This window comes from Monodon monoceros, unplaced genomic scaffold, assembly GCF_005190385.1.
Source record: "Monodon monoceros isolate NGI ecotype Baffin Bay Population unplaced genomic scaffold, NGI_Narwhal_1 Super_Scaffold_12, whole genome shotgun sequence".
Lineage (NCBI taxonomy): Eukaryota > Metazoa > Chordata > Mammalia > Artiodactyla > Monodontidae > Monodon > Monodon monoceros.
In genome coordinates, this window is record NW_021703768.1 from 78736275 (window position 1) to 78760902 (window position 24628).

The 24628-nt window shown below is 37.5% G+C and overlaps 1 protein-coding gene across 3 annotated transcripts in view; it reads left to right on the plus strand.

The window, feature by feature from the left end:
• Positions 1-24628, plus strand: part of LNPEP (leucyl and cystinyl aminopeptidase) — a 100435-nt gene that overhangs the window by 61119 nt on the left and 14688 nt on the right. For all 3 annotated transcript variants that reach the window (XM_029216418.1, XM_029216419.1, XM_029216420.1), the window contains exons 8-11: positions 1540-1674; positions 13447-13578; positions 15796-15956; positions 16190-16278. In XM_029216418.1, the coding sequence (XP_029072251.1) occupies positions 1540-1674; positions 13447-13578; positions 15796-15956; positions 16190-16278 (517 nt within the window). The remainder of the gene's footprint in view (positions 1-1539; positions 1675-13446; positions 13579-15795; positions 15957-16189; positions 16279-24628) is intronic.

Here is a 24628-nt window from a genome sequence, read left to right on the forward strand (position 1 = left end):
CAAATCATATTCAACATGTATTTTCCATTCATTTGGAGTAATGAAAATGTTTCTAGAAAGATATGATAAAATTGACCCTTGTTATTGATCTCTATACTTGAGATTTGACAGTGAAAATTGTGCTTTTATTTACTGATGTATTTCAGAAAGCTGAAATTTTGTGAAATTATTTTACACTTTGTCATTAAGATGAACATTTTAAATTGCTTTGCTACATTTTATTTTAATAGATGTGGCCCTTCTGCTTGAAGGAATTTAGATAGAGTTGAAAAGCCTCTTTTTGCAAAACAAAACTTTTTATCCTATGTATAAAGAGGAAAAAAAATAAGATATTTTGTAGCAATGCTGTCTGTCTGTTATCACTGTGATCATTCTTACGACAGTGATACATAAGTTGATACAGACAAATAATTTGCTCTTTTTAGGTACAAACCATATTTTGTGCCCTTTGCAAAGACATGGAACACCATTCTGTTACAGGGAGCATGATAATATTGTTACTATGTTCTTAGACTCTCTGGAGATGTTTCTTATCATTAGAGATATTTTGACACACTAGGTCATATATGACAGATATTGCCAAATAATTCAAGCAGTAGATGAAAAAGTATAAAGACCCCTTTCAACTCTAAAGTTCTGTGACTTTCTATTAAACTTCCTGAATATATGATCCAAGATTGCTTCAAAAAAGGAATACTCTCTGTAATGGCCTATGTGGGAAAAGAATTAAAAAAAAAAAAAGAGTGGATATATGTATATGTGTAACTGATTCACTTTACTATACACCTGAAACTAATACAGTATTGTAAATCAACTATACTCCATTAAAAATCAAAAAAAAAGAGAGTACTGTTAGAGCTTTCAATTTGAAATTTTTATATAGGGCCTGTTCAAAAATTTCAGGTGGTAAAATGAATTCATTTTAAGCTAGAATATTAATAAGCAAGGTATTCTAAATCTGTGTATGCTACTTAATTAAGCAAAGAGATATACAGTTTCACCACTTGGTGGTGCCCAGAATGTTAAAAAACTTCTAATATACATTCTAGAGGAGCTCTCGGACTTCTTGCTGTTTAAGAGTTATATTTTACTTCGAATGAACCTTAGTTAAGGGAAATGTATATTATCTTAACAGAAAAGCTGGATTATGTATGAGAAATCAGCTTAAGGAACAGTTCCTATTTTTTTTATTTCAGATTTTATTTTACAAATATACACTAGCCATTTTTAAATATTCATTTTGAATATCTGGATTTAGCATTTGGTTGCTTTAGTAATAAATTCTCAGCTTATACTGTTGTTTAGGAAACATTGTTTTCCATGGGGCCAGGAGGTTATAATTCTACTTTCAAATTTAAGGAATATGCATAAATGTCACATTCTTCCTACATTTTCAAAAGCTTATTTCTGACGTTTAGTGAAGCTAGTTAATTTTTTATAATGACCTTAAACAGTAATTAGTCTAATTCATATAAATAATTACTATACTTGCCTCTGTCTTTAATACATGGTTTCTTAATCTGTTTCATTTTTTGCTAGTATGAAGATTTCTTAGATGCTCGATTTAAAACCCTGAAGAAAGATTCCTTGAATTCATCTCATCCAATATCATCATTATCTGTTCAGTCTTCAGAACAGATTGAAGAAATGTTTGATTCTCTTTCCTATTTTAAGGTATTGCTATACACAAAAAGTACCTGGAGTAGGTTACAAATTAATTTCATATGTGAGCAAGCTGCTTGATTTAGATTATTTTAAAGATTAAATAGGTGTTATTTTCAGGTACCCTGTTAAACTTTAAGATGTTTGCTTCTATTTAAATCTTGGTCTTAACTTTATATGGGTTTTTCTTTCTTTCTTTGTCTCTTGTTTTAAGTTCTCTAACTAGTATTTTGGGTAGTTAACCAGAACTTATAGTAATGTATTTTTTGAAGTCGGATCACTGTCCAGATTTGCAGGTAGAATATGTCCAGGGAAGGTTCTAAGCCCTTGGCTGTGTTATTCAGGATTGAGGTGTGTTCCAAAGTCAGAATTGCCAAAACAAGTAAGTAAAAGGAGATTTTTAAGAATTGAAGATTTGTTGTAGAATTAGAAACATAGACTCCAGGTTTGGGGGTGAAGCAAAAACAGAAACAGAGAAACCTGATTAGGATCATCGTAAGAGAACAGGATAGGTATATCAGTGCCACTCACATTTGTGTAGGGAGGGAGGGCTGAATGTTATAGCTTGTTGACCTCCTTAGTCTGGCTATCAGATTAAGATCAATAAATTGAATTCTTGTCCTGGACAGAGAGGAAGATACACAGAACGTATGAGTTCATGTCATCAAGAAACTCAAAGTTTAGGTGGTAAGTACTTGTGAAGCAGTAAGAGGTAGTATGTGCTAATTGAATGGTACAGAGTATTTTTGCCTGGGATTATGGAGAGAAATTTTTTGGAGGAAAATGGAAATTGAGATGAATAATTAATATTAAATAATTTTTAATAATAAATAATTTTAAATAATTAAATAATAGGAAGAATATAGGTAAAGAGGAATGGGAACAATAGAATAGGGCAAGAGTGGGATGATGAGGTCTGCAAAGAAAAAGTCAGGAATACTAATGGGCAGGGAAATTTTGTTTAGGTATCAGATGTTTGCAGTGGAAGCCACATGTAGAGTAGGGGAAAGATGAGAAAGGTAGGTTGGGGCTCAGTTGTAGAAGATCCTGAATGCCATCAGGAATCTGGACTTTTTCTGTAATCAGTGGGAAGCTTTAAAAGATTTTTCAATAGAGGAATGGCTTGATCAAGTGACTGTTTAGGAAAATTAATTTGTTTCAGTTTATAAAGTAGATTTAAGTGGAGAGAGACCTAAAATCAGGAAATTGCTGCTGAAGTACAAGCATGAAATGGTAAAAGTTTAAAATTAGAAGTGGTAGTGAGAGTAGAAGGGAAATGATGGATGTGAAAAAACCCTGAGTGTAGGGAAGTACTTAAAGGACTTAGCGACGGGGTAAAGCAGGTAAAGAAGGAGGCAGAGGGCTTCCCTGGTGGCGCAGTGGTTGGGAGTCTGCCTGCCGTTGCAGGGGCCGCGGGTTCGTGCCCCGGTCTGAGAGGATCCCACGTGCCGCGGAGTGGCTGGGCCCGTGAGCCATGGTCTCTGGGCCTGCGCGTCCGGAGCCTGTGCTCCGCGGCGGGAGAGGCCGCAGCGGTGAGAGGCCCGCGTACCGCAAAAAAAAAAAAAAAAAAAAGAAGGAGCAGAAATGTGTTCCAGGTTCAAGCCTGACTGGCAGGGAGAATGGTAGTACTGTTAATAAATGAGGAAATCAGGAGTTCAATTAGCTATATTAAATGTATTCCAATTAGAGCTACTGCTATGTGTTGTGATTTTTAAAGCCCATACTGGACCTGCCAATAAAGAAAATTTTACGACCTGCAATTCTTTTCTTATATAGAACAGTTATTTCAGGATCTCTTGCTACAGAGCTCTTCCAAACCCAGAATTCAGTGTCTTCTGAGCATGTTGTCTCCACAGCATACCTTATCCCTGTCAGCATGGGAACTACTTATTTCAGAATTGGGAATCTGGCAAATATCCCACATAACAGAGAAAAATAGGACACTGGGTAACTTACCATTATTGTGTGCAAGAAGTAGTAAGTGTCACTAGGGAAATGTGTTTGACAGACATGTTCTATTTGATCTTCATGATCTGCAAGCCTAATTCTGATGTGGGTTGCCTTGTGAGGATTTAGTCATTTAGCAAATCATACAAGTACCAACCATCTACCTAACATTGTCCTAGGTGCTGGGGATACATCAGGAAATAAGGCAGCCTATGTCACTTTTACCATGGAGCTTCTATTTCAGGGGTCAGAGATAGGCACAGACACAATACAAATGAATAAATAAATAGATATTTTGTTTGGTGATTAGTGCTAACATGAAAATAAAGCGTGGTAAGGGAAATGAGAATGACAAAGGAAATGCTATTTTATATAAGATGGTTGGGGAAGACCACTGATAAGGTGATATTTGAATACCATCTGGAGGATGTGAGGGAACAAGGCATGTGGACTTCTGGGGGAAAAATGTTCCAGGAAGAGGAAATAACCAGTGCATAGGGCTTGTGTGCAGAAATGAGTTAACATAGTAGGCCTGAGACTGCTATCATTAGAAAGGCATAATTGTAAGGCTGGCTCTTGGCTGGTATCTGGCAACTTGGATTTGGGGAGAGTTACCACCATTCCCTGATAGGAATGATTCACTGTGCCCACACTGTTTGTACAGACAATGTGGTTTATGCTAAACATCTGTTTTCCTTCTGGGAGTCTGGAGTTTTGGTACTTGCTAGGCAGAGGACACTTCCATGACTAGCCCCCAATAAAAATCCCAGGTACTGAGTCTCTGATGAACTTCCCTGATAGACAACATTTTATACATGTTGTCACAACTTGTTCCTGGGAGAATTAAGTGCATCCTGTCTTACTCCACTGCAGAGGACTCCTGGAAGCTTGTACTTGTTCACCCCATGAACTTTTTCCCTTAGCTGATTTAGCTTCATGTCCTTTCACTGTAATAAATCATAGTGGTGAATGTGACTACTGAGTCCTGTGAGTCCTCCTAACACGTCATCATACCTGGGACTTGTCTTGGGGACCCACACAGCTTGAGATGAAGATTGGTTGGCAGGTTCAAGCACCAGCAAGGAGCCAACGTGTCTGGAGTGGAATAAACACAGGGGAAAGTAGTAGATGAAGTGAGAAGGATTATAAGGGGCCACATCATTGTAGATCATCTTACTGGACGTAGTAAGGACCTTGATTTTTTGCAAAGTGGAATGAAAAGCCATTTGATGAGGGAACTACCGTAGTATGATTTTTTTTTTTAAATCAGCCTTCAACATCATATGGAATCAAGATGACTAGTTGGGAGGTTGTTGTAATAGACCAGTGGCAAGATATTGGTGGCATGGACAAGGGTGATAGTACTGAAAGTAATGAGCAATGGTTGTTTTTAGAATATATGGTAAACGTTAATCCAGTAGAATTTACTAATGGATTAGATGTGGAATTAAGAGAGGAGTCAAGGACGACTTTAAGATTTTTGCCTGAACAGTTGGAAAAATGGAGTTGTTATTTGCTGAAATGAGAAGATTATTGGAAGAGTAGATTTGGGGCAAGAAGAAAAAAAAGTTCAATTTTTGAGTAAGTTTGAGGTGCGTAAGTGGAGATAATAGGCATGTAGTTGGATATGAGTCTGGAATTGAGGGGAAGTCTGGTTAGATATATAAATTTGCAGGTCATTTAAAACCCCTGGCATTGAGAAGATCATCTAGGAAGAAATTTAGAGAAGAAAAGAAGTCTGAAGATTAAATGCCAGGGACACCAAAATTTAGTCCTTGAGAAAATAAGGAGGATCCTACAAAAGAGACAGAAAGGGATGGTTAGTTAGGGGAGGAATCAAGAGTGGTATGCCAAGGCCAAGTGCAGAAAGACTTTCAAGGAGGAGTGGGTGATCACTCATATCAAATGCTACTAGTAGGTTGATAAAGGTGAGCCTGAGAATTGACATTGGTTTGACACCATGAGATTCACCAGTGACCTTGATAAAACCACTTTCAGTGGAGTGATGGTCAGAAGATGACTCAAGAGAAAATGGAAACAGAGCAAATGGAGGTGGCAAATGCAGACAACTCTTTTGAGGAGTTTACCTCACAGGAGGAACAAGAAATAGGGTGATAATTGGAGGAGGCACAGGGTTAAGGAAAGGAAGGGGATCTTATTTGTTTAAACTGAGGACTGATACATAGTTTTTGTTAATGGAATGTTACAGTAGAGAGGGAAAGTTAATGATGCAGGAGAGAACGGGATCTATTGAGAACAAGAATGAGCATTTAGAGGACATGCCCAGAAAGGGAGAGATAGCACATCCAGAGGAGAACCTCTAGAGTGTGGAGTTCCAGTGTTTGGAGTTCTGGAGGCTGAAAGTCCAAAATCAAGGTGCTGGCCAATTTGGGTCTTAGTGAGAGCTCTCTTCCTGGATTGTAGACAGCTGTCTTCTTGCTGTGTCCTCACATGCCATGTGGCTGACAGGGTCTTGGTGCTCTGGCGTGGTGTCAGGCCTGAGCTTCTGAGGTGGGAGAAGGGAGTTCAGGACATTGGACCACCAGAGACCTCCCAGCCCCATGTAATATCAATAGGTGAGAGTTCTCCCAGAGATCTCTGTCTCAACGCTAAGACCCAGCCCCACCCATCTGTCAGCGGACTCCAGTGCTGGACGCCCCATGCCAAACAACTAGCAAGACAGGAACACAACCCCACCCATTAGCAGAAAGGCTGCCTAAAATCATACTAAGTTCACAACACCCCAAAACACACCACCGGACACGACCCTGCCCACCAGAAAGACAAGATCCAGCCCCACCCACCAGAACACAGGCACCAGTCCCCACCACGAGGAACCTTACACAAGCCACTGAACCAACCTCACCCACTGGGGGCAGACACTAAAAACAATAGGAACTACAAACCTGCAGCCTACAAAAAGGAGACCCCAAACACAGTAAGTTAAACAAAATGAGAACACAGAGAAATATGCAGCAGATGAAGGAGCAAGGTAAAAACCCACCAGACCTAACAAATGAAGAGGAAATAGGCAGTCTACCTGAAAAAGAATTCAGAGTAGTGATAGTTAAAGATGAGCCAAAACCTTGGAAATAGAATGGAGAAAATACAAGAAATGTTTAACAAGGACCTAGAAGAATGAAAGAGAAACGATGATGAACAACAAAATAAATAAAATTAAAAATTCTCTAGAAGGAATCAAGAGCAGAATAGTTGAGGCAGAATACTGGATAAGTGACCTGGAAGATAAAATAGGGGAAATAACTACCACAGAGCAGAATAAAGAAAAAAGAATGAAAAGAATTGAGGACAGTCTCAGAGACCTCTGGGACAACAGTAAATGCACTAACATTTGACTTATAGGGGTCCTGGAAGAAGAACAGAAAAAGAAAGAGTCTGAGAAAATATTTAAAGAGATTATAGTTGAAAACTTCCCTAACATGAGAAAGGAAATAATCAAGTCCAGGAAGGGCAGAGTCCCATACAGGATAAATCCAAGGAGAAACATGCCAAGAAACATATTACTCAATCTATCGCTAAATACACTAAATACAAAGAAAAAATATTAAAAGCAGCAAGGGAAAAGCAACAAATTACATACAAGGGAATGCCCATAAGGTTAACAGCTGACCTTTCAGCAGAAACTCTGCAAGCCAGAAGGGAGTGGCAGGACATATTTAAAGTGATGAAAGGGAAAAACCTACAACAAAGCTTACCCAGCAAGGATCTCATTCAGATTCGACAGAGAAATTAAAACCTTTACAGACAAGCAAAAGTTAAGAGAATTCAGCACCACCAAACCAGCTTTACACCAAATGCTAAAGGAACTTCTGTAGGCAGGAAACAAAACAGAAGGAAAAGACCTACAAAAACAAACCCAAAACAATTAAGGAAATGGGAACAGGAACATACATATTGATAATTACCTTAAATGTAAATGGATTAAATGCTCCCACCAAAAGACATAGACTGGCTGAATGGATACAAAAACAAGACCCGTATATATGCTGTCTACAGGAGACCCACTTCAGACCTAGGGACACATACAGACTGAAAGTGAGGGGATGGAAAAAGATATTCCATGCAAATGGAAATCGAAAGCTGGAGTAGCCATTCTCATATCAGACAAAATAGACTTTAAAATAAAGACTATTAGAAGAGACAAAGAAGGACACTACATAATGATCAAGGGATCGATCCAAGAAGAAGATATAACAATTGTAAATATTTATGCACCCAACATAGGAGCACCTCAATACATAAGGCAAATGCTAACAGCCATAAAAGGGGAAATCGACAGTAACACAGTCATAGTAGGGGACTTTAACACCCTGCTTGCACCAATGGACTGATCATCCAAAATGAAAATAAATAAGGAAACAAGCTTTAAATGACTCATTAAACAAGATGGACTTAATTGATATTTATAGGACATTCCATCCAAAAACAACAGAATACACTTTCTTCTCAAGTGCTCATGGAACATTCTCCAGGATAGATCATATCTTGGGTCACAAATCAAGCCTTGGTAAATTTAAGAAAATTAAAATCGTATCAAGTATCTTTTCCGACCACAACACTATGAGACTAGATATCTATTACAGGAAAAAAGCTGTAAAAAAATACAAACACATGGAGGCTAAACAATACACTACTAAAAAACCAAGAGATCACTGAAGGAATCAAAGAGGAAATCAAAAAATACCTGGAAAAAATGACAATCAAAACACAACAACCCAAAACCTGTGGGATGCAGCACAAGCAATTCTAAGAGGGAAGTTTATAGCAATACAATCCTACCTCAAGAAACAAGAAAAATCTCAAGTAAACAACCTAACCTTACACCTAAAGCAATTAGAGAAAGAAGAACAAAGAAAACCCAAAGTTAGCAGAAGGAAAGAAATCATAAAGATCAGATCAGAAATACATGAAAAAGAAATGAAGGAAACAATTGCAAAGATCAATAAAACTAAAAGCTGGTTCTTTGAGAATATAAAATTGACAAACCATTAGCCAGACTCATCAAGAAAAAAAGGGAGAACACGGAAATCAACAGAATTAGAAATGGAAAAGGGGAAGTAACAGCTGACACTGCAGAAATACAAAGGATCATGAGAGTTTACTACAAGCAACTCTATCACAATAAAATGGACAACCTGAAAGAAATGGACAAATTCTTAGAAAAGCACAACCTTCCAAGACTGAACCAGGAAGAAATAGAAAATATAAACAGACCAATCACAAGCACTGAAATTCAAACTGTGATTAAAAATCTTCCAACAAACGAAAGGCCAGGACCAGATGGCTTCACAGGCGAATTCTATCAAACATTTAGAGAAGAGCTAACACCTATCGTTCTCAAACTGTTCCAAAATAGAGCAGAGGGAGGAACACTCCCAACCTCATTCTACGAGACCACTATCACCCTGATACCAAAACCAGACAAAGATGTCACAAAGAAAGAAAACTACAGGCCAATATCACTGACGAACATAGACGCAAAAATCCTCAACAAAATACTAGCAAACAGAATCCAACAGCACATTAAAAGGATCATACACCATGATCAGGTGGGGTTTATCCCAGGAATGAAAGGTTTCTTCAGTATACGCAAATCAATCAATGTGATAAATCATATTAACAAACTGAAGGAGAAACCATATGATCATCTCAATAGATGCAGAAAAAGCTTTTGACAGTATTCAACACACTTTATGATAAAACCCCTCTAGAAGTAGGCATAGAGGGAACTTACCTCAACATAATAAAGGCCATATATGACAGACCCACAGCCAACATTGTTCTCAATGGTGAAAAACTCAAACTATTTCCACTAAGATCAGGAATAAGACAAGGTTGCCCACTTTCACCACTGTTATTCAACATTGTTTTGCAAGTTTTAGCCACAGCAATCAGAGAAGAAAAAGAAATAAAAGGAATCCAAATCGCAAAAGAAGAAGTAAAATTGTCACTGTTTGCAGATGACATGATACTATACATAGAGAATCCTAAAGATGCTACCAGAAAACTACTAGAGCTAATCAATGAATTTGGTAGAGTTGCAGGATACAAAATTAATGCACATAAATTTCTTGCATTTCTATACACTAATGATGAAGTATCTGAAAGAGAAATTAAGGAAACACTCCCATTTACCATTGCAACCAAAAAATAATATACCTAGGAATAAACCAACCTAAGGAGACAAAAGACCTGTATGCAGAAAACTATAAGACACTGATGAAAGAAATTAAAGATGATACAAACAGATGAAGAGATATACCATGTTCTTGGATTGGAAGAATCAACATTGTGAAAATGACTATACTACCCAAAGCAATCTACAGATTCAGTGCAATCCCTGTCAAACTACCAATGGCATTTTTCACAGAACTAGAGCAAACAGTTTCACAATTTGTATGGAAACACAGAAGACCCAAAATAGCCAAAGCAACTTGAGAACAAAGAATGGAGCTGGAGGAATCAGGCTCCCTGACTTCAGACAATACTACAAATCTACAGTAATCAAGACAGTATGGTACTGGCACAAAAATAGAAATATAGATCAGTGGAACAGTATAAAGAGCCCAGAGTTAAACACACGCACATATGGTAACCTTATCTTTGATAAAGGAGTCAAGAATATACAATGGAGAAAAGACAGCCTCTTCAATAAGTGGTGCTGGGAAACCTAGACAGCTACATGTAAAAGAATGAAATTAGAACACTCCCTAACACCTATAAAAAATAAACTCAAACTGGATTAAAGACCTAAATGAAAGGCCAGATACTATAAAACTCTTAGAGGAAAACATAGGCAGAACACTCTATGACATAAATCACTTCAAGATCCTTTTTGACCCACCTCCTAGAGAAATGGAAATAAAAATAAACAAATGGGTCCTAATGAAACTTCAAAGCTTTTGCACAGCAAAGGAAACCATAAACAAGACCAAAAGACAACCCTCAGAATGGGAGAAAATATTTGCAAATGAAGCAACTGACAAAGGATTAATCTCCAAAATATACAAGCAGCTCAATATCAGAAAAAGAAACAGCCCAATCCAAAAATGGGCAGAAGACCTAAACAGACATTTCTCCAAAGAAGATATACAGATTACAAACAAACACATGAAAGGATGCTCAACATCACTAATCATTAGAGAAATGCAAATCAAAACTACAATGAGGTATCACCTCACACCGGTAAGAATGGCCATCATCCAAAAATCTACAAACAGAATATGCTGGAGAGGGTGTGGAGAAAAGGGAACCCTCTTTTACTGTTGGTGGGAATGTAAATTGATACAGCCACTATGGAGAACAGTATGGAGGTTCCTTAAAAAAATAAAAATAGAACTTCCATATGACCTAGCAATCCCACTACTGGGCGTATACCCTGAGAAAACCATAATTCAAAAGGAGTCATGTACCACAGTGTTCATTGCAGTGCTATTTACAGTAGCCAGGATATGGAAGCAGCCTAAGTGTCCATCGACAGATGAATGGATAAAGAAGATGTGGCACCTATATACAATGGAATATTAGTCAGCCATAAAAAGAAACAAAATTGAGTTATTTGTAGTGAGGTGGATTGACCTAGAGTCTGTCACACAGAGTGAAGTAAGTCAGAAAGAAAAAAACAAATACTGTATGCTAACATATATATATGGAATCTTAGAGGAAAAAAAATGGTTCTGAGGAAGCTGGGGCAGGACAGGAATAAAGGCACAGACGTAGAGAATGGACTTGAGGACATGCGGAGCGGAAAGGGTAAGCTGGGACGATGTGAGAGAGTAGCATTGACATATATACACTACCAAATGTAGAATAGATAGCTAGTGGGAAGTAGCTGCAGAGCACATGGAGATCAGCTTGGTGCTGTGTGACCACCTAGAGGGGTGGGATTGGGGGGGGGGAGACGCAAGAGGGAGGGGATATGGGGATATATGTATACGTATAGCTGATTCACTTTGTTATACAGCAGAAACTAACAACACTGTAAAGCATTTATACTGCAATAAAGATTAAAAACAACAACAACAAAAAAGAATGAGCATTTAAATTTATAGTAGCACTGAAGTGTGTTACAGAAATGAGAGTAATAGGTATTAAGTAGTAGATATTAAGTTCAGTTATGTGTATCTGATAATCTTGATGACTTAACATTGCTACATTTTTATCAGAAGTGAAATTCATTCAAAAAGTATTTGAGTGCCTCCTCTGTACCAGGCATTATTTTAGTCATAGGAATTGAGCTTTTCAGTTTTTCCCTAAATTAACTTACAGTCTAGAAGAGGAAATAAAAATATATCTATAGCAGATGCAGGAAGTATGGTATAAATTGCTTTTGAATATGGAGAAATACGATTTGTGTCTCAAATCGGGGAAGGCTTCACAGAGGAGGCGGTTATTTTAAGACTGGAGAAGATGACGTGCATCAGTGAGTATAGTGTGCCCTTTAGCAGTTGCATGTCTGACTCTGAATTTTTGGTGTATGCTTACTACCCTGTACGTACATTCATATATTCCAAACATATTTGAAGTGAGTCTGCAGGAAGAAGAGAGATCTTGAAAACAACTTCAGCATCATGACATACTAAAATCTGAAATTAATGTACTCCCTAGCAAAGAGACCTTTTGAGAGTTCAGCTACTTTATTGTCTCCAGCAGTGTGCTTTAAGCATTGGAGATAAGGGTGGGGAATGCCACAGAAAATTTGGCATTTTTTAAATTAAAAATATATTTATACTTGTCCTACAGATAGGTTCATCTGTACCATTTTTCCAGAGTCCACATATATGCGTTAATATACAGTATTTGTTTTTCTCTTTCTGACTTACTTCACTCTGTATGGCAGACTCTAGGTCCATTCATGTCTCTACAAATGACCCAATTTTGTTCCTTTTTAAGGCTGAGTAATATTCCATTTTATATATGTACCACATTTTCTTTTTTTTTTTTTTTTTTTTCCACATTTTCTTTATCCATTCATCTCGGTGCTCTGTGGTGATCTAGATGGGTGGGATGGGGGTGGTGAGAGGGAGGTCCAAGAGGGAGGAGATATATGTATACTTATAGCTGATTCACTTCATTGTACAGCAGAAACTAACACAACATTATAAAGCAACTATACCCCAATTTAAAAACATATATGTATATAAAAACACTTAACTTTTTCTTTTAAATTTATTTATTTATTTTATTCATCTTTGGCTTCGTTGGGTCTTCATTGCTGCGCACGGGCTTTCAGTAGTTGCAGTGAGCGGGGGCTACTCTTCAGTGCACGGGCTTCTCATCGTGGTGGCTTCTCATTGCAGAGAACGGGCTCTAGGCACACGGGCTTCAGTAGGTGTGCCACGCAGGCTCAGTAGTTGTGGCTCGCAGGCTCTAGAGTGCAGGCTCAGTAGTTGTGGTGCCCAGGCTTAGTTGCTCCGCGGTATGTGGGATCTTCCCGGACCAGGGCTCGTACCCGTGTCCCCTGCATTGGCAGGTGGGTTCTTAACCACTGCGCCACCAGAGAAGCCCAAAACACTTAACTTTTTAACACTAACACTGAAACTGAGTAACTGAGAGACCACGCAAAATGGCTTATAGAAGAATTAGTGCAAATAGGAATTTACTCCATTAATTCTTTTTCAAACCTCTTAAAGTACTTTTTAAGACAATTTCAACATAGTACACAACTGGTTATGTGAGACTAAATAACAGTGTATTATCACTGGGTTATGAAAGTATTTGCTTACAGTGATTGTATTTTGAATCTTAGATTCTTATCTCTATAAACCTATTGTATTCTATTATTTTCTTCCCCTTTTTGCTTTTTTTTTTGAATAGGGAGCTTCTCTGTTGTTGATGCTGAAAACTTACCTTAGTGAAGATGTATTTCAACATGCTATTGTTCTTTACCTGCATAATCATAGCTATGCATCCATTCACAGTGATGATCTGTGGGATAGTTTTAATGAGGTAAGTGACCTGGATATTTTATTTAGCTCTTAAACTAAGAAGAGAGGAGTTCTTGTATTTATGTTTTTATCAAGTATGTAAATAAGCTATGGTACCAAGGATAGTTATTTAAGAGAGAGGGGAATGGAGCTTAGTATATAAATATTTATGAATAAGAGCACAGAATTAAAGGTCATGAAATGGAAGTCCTGGTCTTAATTGTTGAAAAAATTGCATGAGGCCTTGTGTAAGCATCTTTAGTCTATATCTTAATCTCCATTCCTACTTTGTAAGAAAGTTCTCTTTTCTGAATTAGTGTATATTATTATGTTTTCATTATTTGATTTTTTTCAAAAAATCTCTTTTCCTTTCCTTATGTTTTTGCAGTCTTTCTACCTTACATTCATGATTTTTTGCTCTATACTCTGCCTTATGAATCCTCCTATCTTTTGTGGCCATTTTCCTCTAACTTAGATGATGTATCATAGTCTGGCTGCCATGGCTCCATACTGCCCTTGGATCCTTTTGCTGCTTGGATTTTGTTGTGCCTAGAATTCTAACAAGCAGTGTAATCGGTTACAAGTTATGCTTCATAACAGTGTGTGAACCCAGCCTGCATCGTGCACATATGCTGATGGCATAGCCCTTGTAAGCATTTGAATTTGTTACCCTGATCTAGATCAATGGTTTTTAACGTTTTGGAAGATCACAGACATATTTGAAAATTTGATGAAAGTTCTGGACATATTCCCCCAATAAACCACAGATAGGCAAAATATCACACACAGATTCAACATTTTGTGGATCCTGGGTTAAGAACCCCTGCTCTGGATCTTTTCCATGTGCTCTCTCTGCTCCCTTGCCTTCTCTGAAATTTGGTAGCTTCTAATTGTTAACCCTTTTCCCAGAAGATATATCTTCCCTACTGTCTGAGTTCTTTTTGAGAAGAACGATCAGTCCTTATTACCTAAGAGTTGCTTCTGAATCATTGTTTTTCCTCTTATCAGGTAGCATTTCAAATGAAAGCCACATTATTTACTTTATACTCATTGTATTATCTCCTGACGTTTAGAATATATTTCTGCCTTCCTCACTGACTTCAACTTTTGCATCACAGTGTTTTCCTATCCAGATCTAGCCCCTTAACGTTATCCTCAGGTTCTCCAGCATCCACATCAAATTACGCACCGGACTTTTCATTTCAGTTCTGTTTCAGAGACTCAAAAGTGCCTTGCTTTGGGGCAAGCTTGTTTTCTTCCCAACCTCTTGTCCAGAAATAAATAGGTCAGAGCCATGAGAAACATAAGGTTAATCTCACAAAGCATTTGGGAAGATTTTCTCCATCCTTTTCGGCTTTAAATAAATAGGTTTATGCTGACTGAGGTGTAAGGCCTGCCATAGTGGCGTGATACTACAAAACATTTTAAGCACTTGATGATTTGAGTTGCTTGCAAATCCATAGGTAATCTAGAAAAATAATTTGAATCGTACATTTAGCTCACCTGCTTCAAAGAGATAGTTCAAAAATTGCTTCTTAATCATTGATACCAGATGTCTTAGGGACAGGGAGCTTCAGAGGGTCTGTGAACCTCTGACACTGGATTCTAGATCTTGTAGATAAATTCATGTATTTTATAGGAAAAAGGGGTATGTGACCATGAAAAACATTCACTGCTGTTCTCTAGAGAGACCTAAAGTCCAGGCAGCCGACCTGTTTGTATCTCACTCCTCTGCTGCTGCTCCCAGGCACTCCCACAGGATGAGCTCTTTAAAAGATGAACTTTAACATTTGTGAAAGCAGAGGGTCTGGGGAATAAAGAGAAATCTGGACCGAGAAATCTGGACCTAGCTGATTCACAGGAGTGAGTAGCAGTGCTTCTGATTCTAGACTGCATATCATTATCCATACCTTCTAAATGTTAGTATTGTGACCTGAAGGAGTGCTTATATCTTCTTAGGGATTCTAATGAACACTCAGTTGGTTGATAGCGTATGTGCTGCTTTTTCAACGTAGTTCCTCTCTCACTCTCTTTAGTTATCACTTAGCTGTATTCCAAGTTACTTTCCTTTTAGCACTTGCTCAATTACCTAGAGTAAAAATGTAAATTCAACTCAGCATTTGTGCTTCTTTTTTATATTACCATTAAATGTAGTCTCCATAGAATGTGGTAGGGAAAGAGGGAAAGGTACTATAAAATTTTTAGACTGTTAAAGCAAAAATAATTTTTTTTTCTATAGGTCTCAAACAAAACACTAGACGTAAGGAAAATGATGAAAACCTGGACCCTGCAGAAAGGATTTCCTTTAGTGACTGTTCAAAGAAAAGGAAAGGAACTTCTGGTGCAACAAGAAAGATTTTCTTTAAATATGAAGCCTGAAATTCAGCCTTCAGATGCAAGGTGAGTGCCCTCTCTCTCTCCCCGCTATCTCTTTTGCACCCTCAGGTTAAAGTATTTTTGAATGTTTTATAATCATAAGTTCTTAAGAAACCTAACAAGATTATCCCTTTCCGGGAATAGCTTGAAAAATGTCACCTTCCTGCCAAAAAAAATATATATATACCCAACAAATTATGTGTAACTGACTGAAATATTGGAAAGAGTGATAATCTTCCAGTATTTTCTTTTTACAGCTCTCTGTGGCATATTCCACTATCCTATGTCACTGATGAAGGAAATTATTCAAAGTATCGATCAGTATCATTACTGGACAAGAAATCAGGTTTGGCTATATTTAACACTTTTCTGAAATGAAATTAGAAACAGCATATTTTCTAAAAATTGACCAAGCAGCAGAAAGAAGATTACACTTTCCATTACACTTTCCAATGTACACAGCTCTCTGAGCTGGTTCTCTGAGACACCTGTACAAAATGTGACTAAGGTGAGATTGATTCTATGTATCATGCATAAAACTGGTCTTTCTTAGTCATGTGAAATAAGGTATAAAAAATTGCGCTGAATATGCTAGCAGTTGTGGTAGAAAATAGCAAATACTGTGTTTTTGTATCCTAGATAAATATTTTGTTAGAAGTAGTAGATCAGTTTCTTAAAGTATACTCTGCTGTCTACTCTCTAGGGGTGGGCTGAGGCGACTGCATTTTAATAAGCACCCTAATGATTCTTATGCATGACAAACGTTGATTCATGAGACAGATTTGTAGTAAATAATTATTACAAAATGTCCTGTAGACACAGTATACATTTTTTGATAATGAGAAAATAGGGCAAGAAATTATGATTGTGGGGGGATAATAAAATGTAAAGATTGTATATGCTGACCCACAAGGAGTCTATAAAAAGAAATTGAAATGTAGTTTCTAACCATCTGTTAAATACCACTGAATGCTACACCACGTATCCTCTTAATTTACATCCTGAAAACATGAGGCTCTTGGGTTCTGCAGGAACCATTAGTGATACTTTAGATTTATGGAAAGGGAAAATTTCTTGTTTGAATTGGATCTGTTGTTCAATCCTATATCTTTGAGAGGGGAGCGTAGCTTAGTAACAGTCTGACTTTGGAGCCACATTGCCTGGTTCAGTTGTATGATTTTAGGTGAGTTATGTGACCTCTCTGAGCCTCTTTCCCTGAGCTATAGAATGGAGAGAGTAATTATACTTGCGTTATAGTGTTATGTGAGGATTAATTGAGCTCATTTATATGAAGCACCTAGAATAATGCCTGGCACATGTTATGTGCTATATAAGTGTTAGTTATCATTATTAATGTTACTATTGAAAAACATAGTTTTTAAGCATAACATATGCACATTACATAAAATCCAGAAGATGGAGAACAAATCTTATTACCCTATTGTAACTACTCTCACGATTATTTCTTTCTAGTCATTTTTTTAAAATAATTTTTTACTTGGTTGATATTGTGTACCTGTGATTTTTATATCTTACTTTTTTTTTTTTACATCTTTATTGAAGTATAATTGCTTTACAATGGTGTGTTAGTTTCTGCTTTATAACAAAGTGAATCAGTTATACATATACATATGTTCCCATATCTCTTCCCTCTTGCGTCTCCCTCACTCCCATCCTCCCTATCCCACCCCTCCAGGCAGTCACAAAGCACGGAGCTGATCTCCCTGTGCTATGCGGCTGCTTCCCACTAGCTATCTACCTTACGTTTGGTAGTGTATATATGTCCATGCCTCTCTCTCGCTTTGTCACAGCTTACCCTTCCCCCTCCCCATATCCTCAAGTCCATTCTTTAGTAGGTCTGTGTCTTTATTCCTGTCTTAACCCTAGGTTCTTCATGACATTTTTTTTCTTAAATTCCATATGTATGTGTTAGCATATGGTATTTGTCTTTCTCTTTCTGACTTACTTCACTCTGTATGACAGACTCTAGGTCTATCCACCTCATTACAAATAGCTCAATTTCGTTTCTTTTTATGGCTGAGTAATATTCCATTGTATAGATGTGCCACATCTTCTTTATCCATTCGTCCGATGATGGGCGCTTAGGTTGTTTCCATGTCCTGGCTATTGTAAATAGTGCTGCAATGAACATTTTGGTACATGACTCTTTTTGAATTATGGTTTTCTCAGGGTATATGCCCAGTAGTGGGATTGCTGGGTTGTATGGTAGTTCTATTTTTATTTTTTTAAGGAACCTCCATACTGTTCTCCATAGTGGCTGTATCAATTTACATTCCCACCAACAGCGCAAGAGGGTTCCCTTTTCTCCACACCATCTCCAGCATTTGGCATTTGTAGATTCTCTGATGATGCCCATTCTAACTAGTGTGAGGTGATACCTCACGGTACTTTTGATTTGCATTTCTCTAATAATTAGTGATGTTGAGCAGCTTTTCATGTGCTTCTTGCCCATCTGTCTGTCTTCTTTGGAGAAATATCTGTTTAGATCTTCTGCCCATTTTTTGATTGGGTTGTTTGTTTTTTTAATATTGAGCTGCATGAGCTGTTTATATATTTTGGAGATTAATTCTTTGTCTATTGATTCATTTGCAGATATTTTCTCCTGCTTGTCTTTTCACCTTATTTATAGTTTCCTTTACTTTGCAAAAGTTTTTAAGTTTCCTTAGGTCCCATTTGCTTATTTTTGTTTTTATTTCCATTACTCTAAGAGGTGGGTCAAAAAAACTTTGCTGTGATTTATGTCAAAGAGTGTTCTTCCAGGCTTCCCTGGTGGCGCAGTGGTTGAGAGTCCACCTGTCCATGCAGGGGACACAGGTTCACACCCTGGTCCGGGAAGATCCCACATGCCACGGAGCAGCTAGGCCCGTGAGCCATGGCCACTGAGCCTGCGCGTCCGGAGCCTGTGCTCCGCAATGGGAGAGGCCACAACAGTGAGAGGCCCACGTACCGCAAAAAAAAAAAAAAAAAAAAAAAAGAGTGTTTTCCTCCATGAATTTTATAGTGTCCGGTCTTACATTTAGGTCTTTAATCCATTTTCAGTTTATTTTTGTGTATAGTGTTAGGGAGTGTTCTAATTTCATTTTTTTACATGTAGCAGTCCAGTTTTCCCAGCACCACTTATTGAAGAGACTGTCTTTTCTCCATTGTATATCCTTGCCTCCTTTGTCATAGATTAGTTGACTATGGGTGCGTGGGTTTACCTCTGAGCTTTCTATCCTGTTCCATTGATCTATATTTCTGTTTTTATGCCAGTACCATATTGTCTTGATTACTGTAGCTTTGTAGTATAGTCTGAAGTTGGGGAGTCTGATTCCTCCAACTCCGTTTTTTTCCCTCAAGGTTGCTTTGGCTATTCGGGGTCTTTTGTGTCTCCATACAAATTTTAAGATTTTTTTGTTCTAGTTCTGTAAAAAATGTCATTGGTAATTTGATAGGGATTGCATTCTATCTGTAGATTGCTTTACCCGTCTCCCTATTTTCAAAAGGGACCAATAAGGAAATTTTGCAAACCTCCCAATGGTATATAAGTTTTTGGTGGTATTAGAAATAATTGAACAATAAGAAATCTGCTTTTATTAGCCCTCTACTTTTTAGCTTAGTTCATATGCCAGTTTCTTAAACTCTTTCTGAGATTTACACCCCAAAGTCTTGCTCATATTTTCCTGCTATTGCCGTTTCCTTCTAAGTCCTTACCTGGCACTCTGCTTCCACTGCACAAAAATTGTTTCAGCAACTCACACATGCCGCACTGCCTCTTGTCTCTGGGCCTTTACATATGCTGTTTTCTCTTCTGGAAGAACACTCCTGCCTCCTGATTCCTTGGTTTTACTCCTATGCACTCTTCAGATCTCAAATCATCCATTGCTTGCTCTAAGGAGCCCTCCCTCACCCCAAGACAGGTTAGATGCCCTACTTATGTGTTTTAATGATATTCTCTACTTTTTATATACTATAAGTACTGTTTTGTTTATATTTATCCCACATTAGATGTATCCCCCATTGAGGGTGGAGATCTTGGTTACACAAATCACTTTTGCAACCTTAGCACCCTATAGGTACACAAAAATTTATTGAATAAATCAATTTAGTCTATAACAACGTGACTCAATTTCAAATCTCACTGTAAAAATTTCTAGGAAAAGAGCATTCCAACCTTGATGAAATGATACCTTCTGTTTCTCTTCATTTGAAAATATTCTTAGTAAAGGGAGATATATGAAATGCACTATAATATGATTGGTTTAATCTAGAGGTGGAACTGAGCCAATATGTGCTGAAAGCAGTGTCTGCTAATTCCTCTTCTCAACTGTGTTATTCACCTTGCTGCTGCAATTTTAATTCCTGGCAGTTCAGGTTTTGAAAGTCCACACTGAAAATGTCTGTCCTCACAAAAAGTGTTTGAGGACAGCTGGGTCTTCTTGGTTCCTGATGCTCCTGTGAGAACGAATTTTGGTTTAGTTGAATTTTAATTTTTTCTTTTCTCAAAAGAAATATAGCACAGACAGTGACTACAGAGGCTTATTTTATGCCATATGACTTTAGTACAATGTGTTATCTTGATGGTTTGTTAAATCTATAGCATATTTTCGTGCATTCTAATGTCAGGGTTGCTGGGTTAGTCCATTAGTTCAATCAAATATAGAAGTTATATGTGGTCAATGCTTTTGTCACTTTTCCCCATGTACATGGATTTTGAATGGTTAATAGTTTTTTTTGCATAAGAAGGGCTGAATGGGACCATTTTTCTAAACTACCTATTGAGGAAATTACACTAAAATGTCTCCCTCTCCCTTCTCTTCCTTCCTTTCCCCCCTCCTCTTTCCTCTCTCTCTGTCTTCCACATTTTATTCAAACCTAATCTCTTTCACTATAGGAAATTTTTATATTAACTCTAACTTGGAACATTCATGTTTCTAAAAGGATATCACTGTGCCAGAAATATTTCTCTGAAACTAAAGGACGTGGCATTGAAATGAAAGGCAGTTGAAAACAAGAGGAAGGAGGAAGGGCATGTAGTTAGGATTGGATATTTATCATGTGCCATTCTCTGCTCTTGCCTTTTCCCCCTAATAAAATAAAGGGGAAGAAAGGGAGTATTGGAGAACGGAATGCTTTTGAACAGAAGGGGATGCATGCAGTTCAGCTGCATGTATCATGCTAGCCCTCTGGAGCAAGCTACACAGGAAATTTTGCAGCTTTATAGTGAAGACATATTTTTTGTTTCTGTGCTTTAATGTTTCTTTATAAAACAGTAGTTGATTTTCATAACTCATTGACAAATGTTTTTTTAAAATCCCTATTAGATTACTTAATCTGGGCTTCTGCCATTTAACATTGGAGTTGCTCACTCTTGTTTTACTACTCAGTGGACTGTGAAAATTGAACTGTTAATCTGTTAATGATTATAATAAATTAAAAACATATGAGGATAGCCTCATCCACATTTGAGCTGCAGGATGTAGTTACCTCCCTTGTGTGCAAAGCTATTATTTTTTGATACCTGTGGTTTTAAGGTCCTCCATTCTGGATCACTCAGAAGACCTGAAAGAGACTAATATGTTGATTCTTTAAATGATAAATTTCCTCTCTATGCTGTCGCTGCACTGCTTTATATTCTGTCATCAAAATGACAGTAATAATTTCAAGCACACTCCCAGCTGTGTTCCTTCTCTCTACCATCTGGACTTGGCTAGGTTTACAACATGGCAAGTTGCTTATCAGCGAAGATACTCTGTATTTCAATATTTTCCTGTATCTATCCAATGGGAAAATGGCCATACTTATCATTCCTTGCCTCCTTTGTTGGGAAAGGGAGATTTGAAGCTCTTTAGTTCTTCTTCCCAAGGTCCTTTCTTCATAAAAGCTCTGTAGGAAATTGTGTTTGGTGACCCGGAGAGTGTTGATATTTTTGCGTTAGCTAATGATAAAGTTAATTTCATTAGTCATAGATTTGTTAAAAGTATCTCCAACTTGGAGCAGCTACTGTTGCCATCACAAATAAACCTTAGAACTGCATTCTGCTCTAGAAAAGGAATAAACCCTATTGATGTAATTAATCTTTCCCATCTGTTGCTATAGCAGCAATAAAACAAATTAGTATGGAGTTCTTTTTAATGAAAAAGACTGATTATCTGATATGTCATGTTAAGACATGATCAGAATGTAAGTCTTTCCATCTTAAAAATCTTTTACAGTTTCAGTAGAATTAGAGTAACTAAGGCATTAAGAAAATCTGATAAATTTAAATAATTCATGCTTTTGAAGTTGATCAACCCTAAGACTTCAGGTACTAAAGGGTTTTAATGTGTTTCCAAAGCATTTTATGTGTAAAAACCTTTATATATAATTATTGTGATAGTGAATATTTCAAAACAGCCTAAATATTTCCAAATAGGAGATTGGTTAAGCTGTGGTAGGTCTCAAAATAAAATATTCTGAAGATACTTGAATACTGCATATGAAGACAGTGGGAAAATGGCAGGAGGTGAAATCTGATAGGTGAAAACGCAGTATAAAATAAATGTATATAGATCCAGTGTATTAAATATTAATTCAGTTAAAATGTTTATAGGAAAAATCTTGGCAGGAAATATGCCCCATAATGCTTTTATCATCTGAGTTTAGATTATTTTTCTTATCTCTACTCTTTCTCCTATAATTTAAAAAATTGTATTCTCTACTTTAAAATGGGGAAGAAAACTTACATCATAAACATCTACAAACTTTATTTAGATTTGTTTGAAACAACTTACCATGACATAAATGTTTTGTTCATTCGTTAATTCACTGAGTATTTTTTGAGTACTTGCTAGGAGTATTGTTCTAGTGCTGAGGGATTAGCAGTACACAAACTAAAGCTCATGGGGTTTATAGTCTAATAAATATTAAACCTTAAGATGCTTAGAAGCATACCCTTAACTATTGTTTTAAATTCACATCCTCACTGCCAACTTTGAAGGACATTTCTTGATTGGTAATTTTCAACATTTTGAAAATTCCTATATATATTTTGTAGTCCAGCTTTTGTAGTAATATTTTTTATAGTCACATATTTTTAGCTTCTTGTTAATTGTACGTTAATTGAAATCATTCCATATAAATTTCTAACAATTCTCTCAGCATTTATATTTAATGGTAGGGGCCAAAAAATGCATTATCAATTTTCTGTTATTTTAACTCAGTAATTTCTTATTTGTACTTAATGAGACCTTAGTCCTTCCCTAATGTTTATTTTGCTGTCTTTGAATTATGTGACTTTTTTTTTTTTAACATCTTTATTGGGGTATAATTGCTTTACAATGGTGTGTTTCTACTTTATAACAAAGTGAATCAGTTATACATATGTTCCCATATCTCTTCCCTCTTGCGTCTCCCTCCCTCCCACCCTCCCTATCCCACCCCTCCAGGCGGTCACAAAGCACCGAGCTGATCTCCCTGTGCTATGCGGCTGCTTCCCACTAGCTATCTACCTTACGTTTGGTAGTGTATATATGTCCATGACTCTCTCTCGCCCTGTCACAGCTCACCCTTCCCCCTCTCCATATCCTCAAGTCCGTTCTCCAGTAGTTGTGTGTCTTTATTCCTGTCTTACCCCTAGGTTCTTCATGACATTTTTGTTTTCTTAAATTCCATATATATGTGTTAGCATACGGTATTTGTCTTTCTCTTTGTGACTTACTTCACTCTGTATGACAGACTCTAGGTCTATCCACCTCATTACAAATAGCTCAATTTCGTTTCTTTTTATGGCTGAGAAAAGGGAACACTCTTGCACTGCTGGTGGGAATGTGAATTGGTTCAGCCACTATGGAGAACAGTATGGAGGTTCCTTAAAAAACTACAAATAGAACTACCATATGACCCAGCAATCCCACTACTGGGCATATACCCTGAGAAAACCAAAATTTAAAAAGAGTCATGTACCAAAATGTTCATTGCAGCTCTATTTACAATAGCCCGGAGATGGAAACAACCTAAGTGCCCATCATCAGATGAATGGATAAAGAAGATGTGGCACATATATACAATGGAATTTTTTGTGTGTGTGTGTGGTACGCGGGCCTCTCACTGTTGTGGCCTCTCCTGTTGCGGAGCACAGGCTCCAGACGCGCAGGCTCAGCGGCCATGGCTCACGGGCCCAGCCGCTCCGCGGCATGTGGGATCCTCCCGGACCGGGACACAGACCCGTGTCCCCTGCATCGGCAGGCGGACTCTCAACCACTGCACCACCAGGGAAGCCCGAATTATGTGTCTTTTTAAATGGCTTTGTTTGTCCTTTCTTTGCTAACATAAACAAAGGCTGAGATGGAACACATTTTCTATAGTTCTCTCACTGTCTTCCCCTGTGCCTCACCCTGCACACACTGCCCCTCTCCCTGCCTCTCTCCTCTAGCCACAGTGAACTTGGGAGCTGGTTCAGTGCATGGACTCCGTGTACACTTTCGCTCTGGGCCTTGAACACTCAGAGTCCCTCTTACTTGGCTAACAACACCTATATATCCTGAAGTCTCAACTTTGATGTCATTTCTTCCAAGAAATTTCTCCTAACCTTCCCTAGGAGATGAAGCATTTCTACTCTGTGCTTCTACAGAATGCCATGTTTTCTTTTTCCATAGACAACATTTATATGATATTCTATTCACCTGGTTACATTAGATTGTAAGATCTATGAGAGA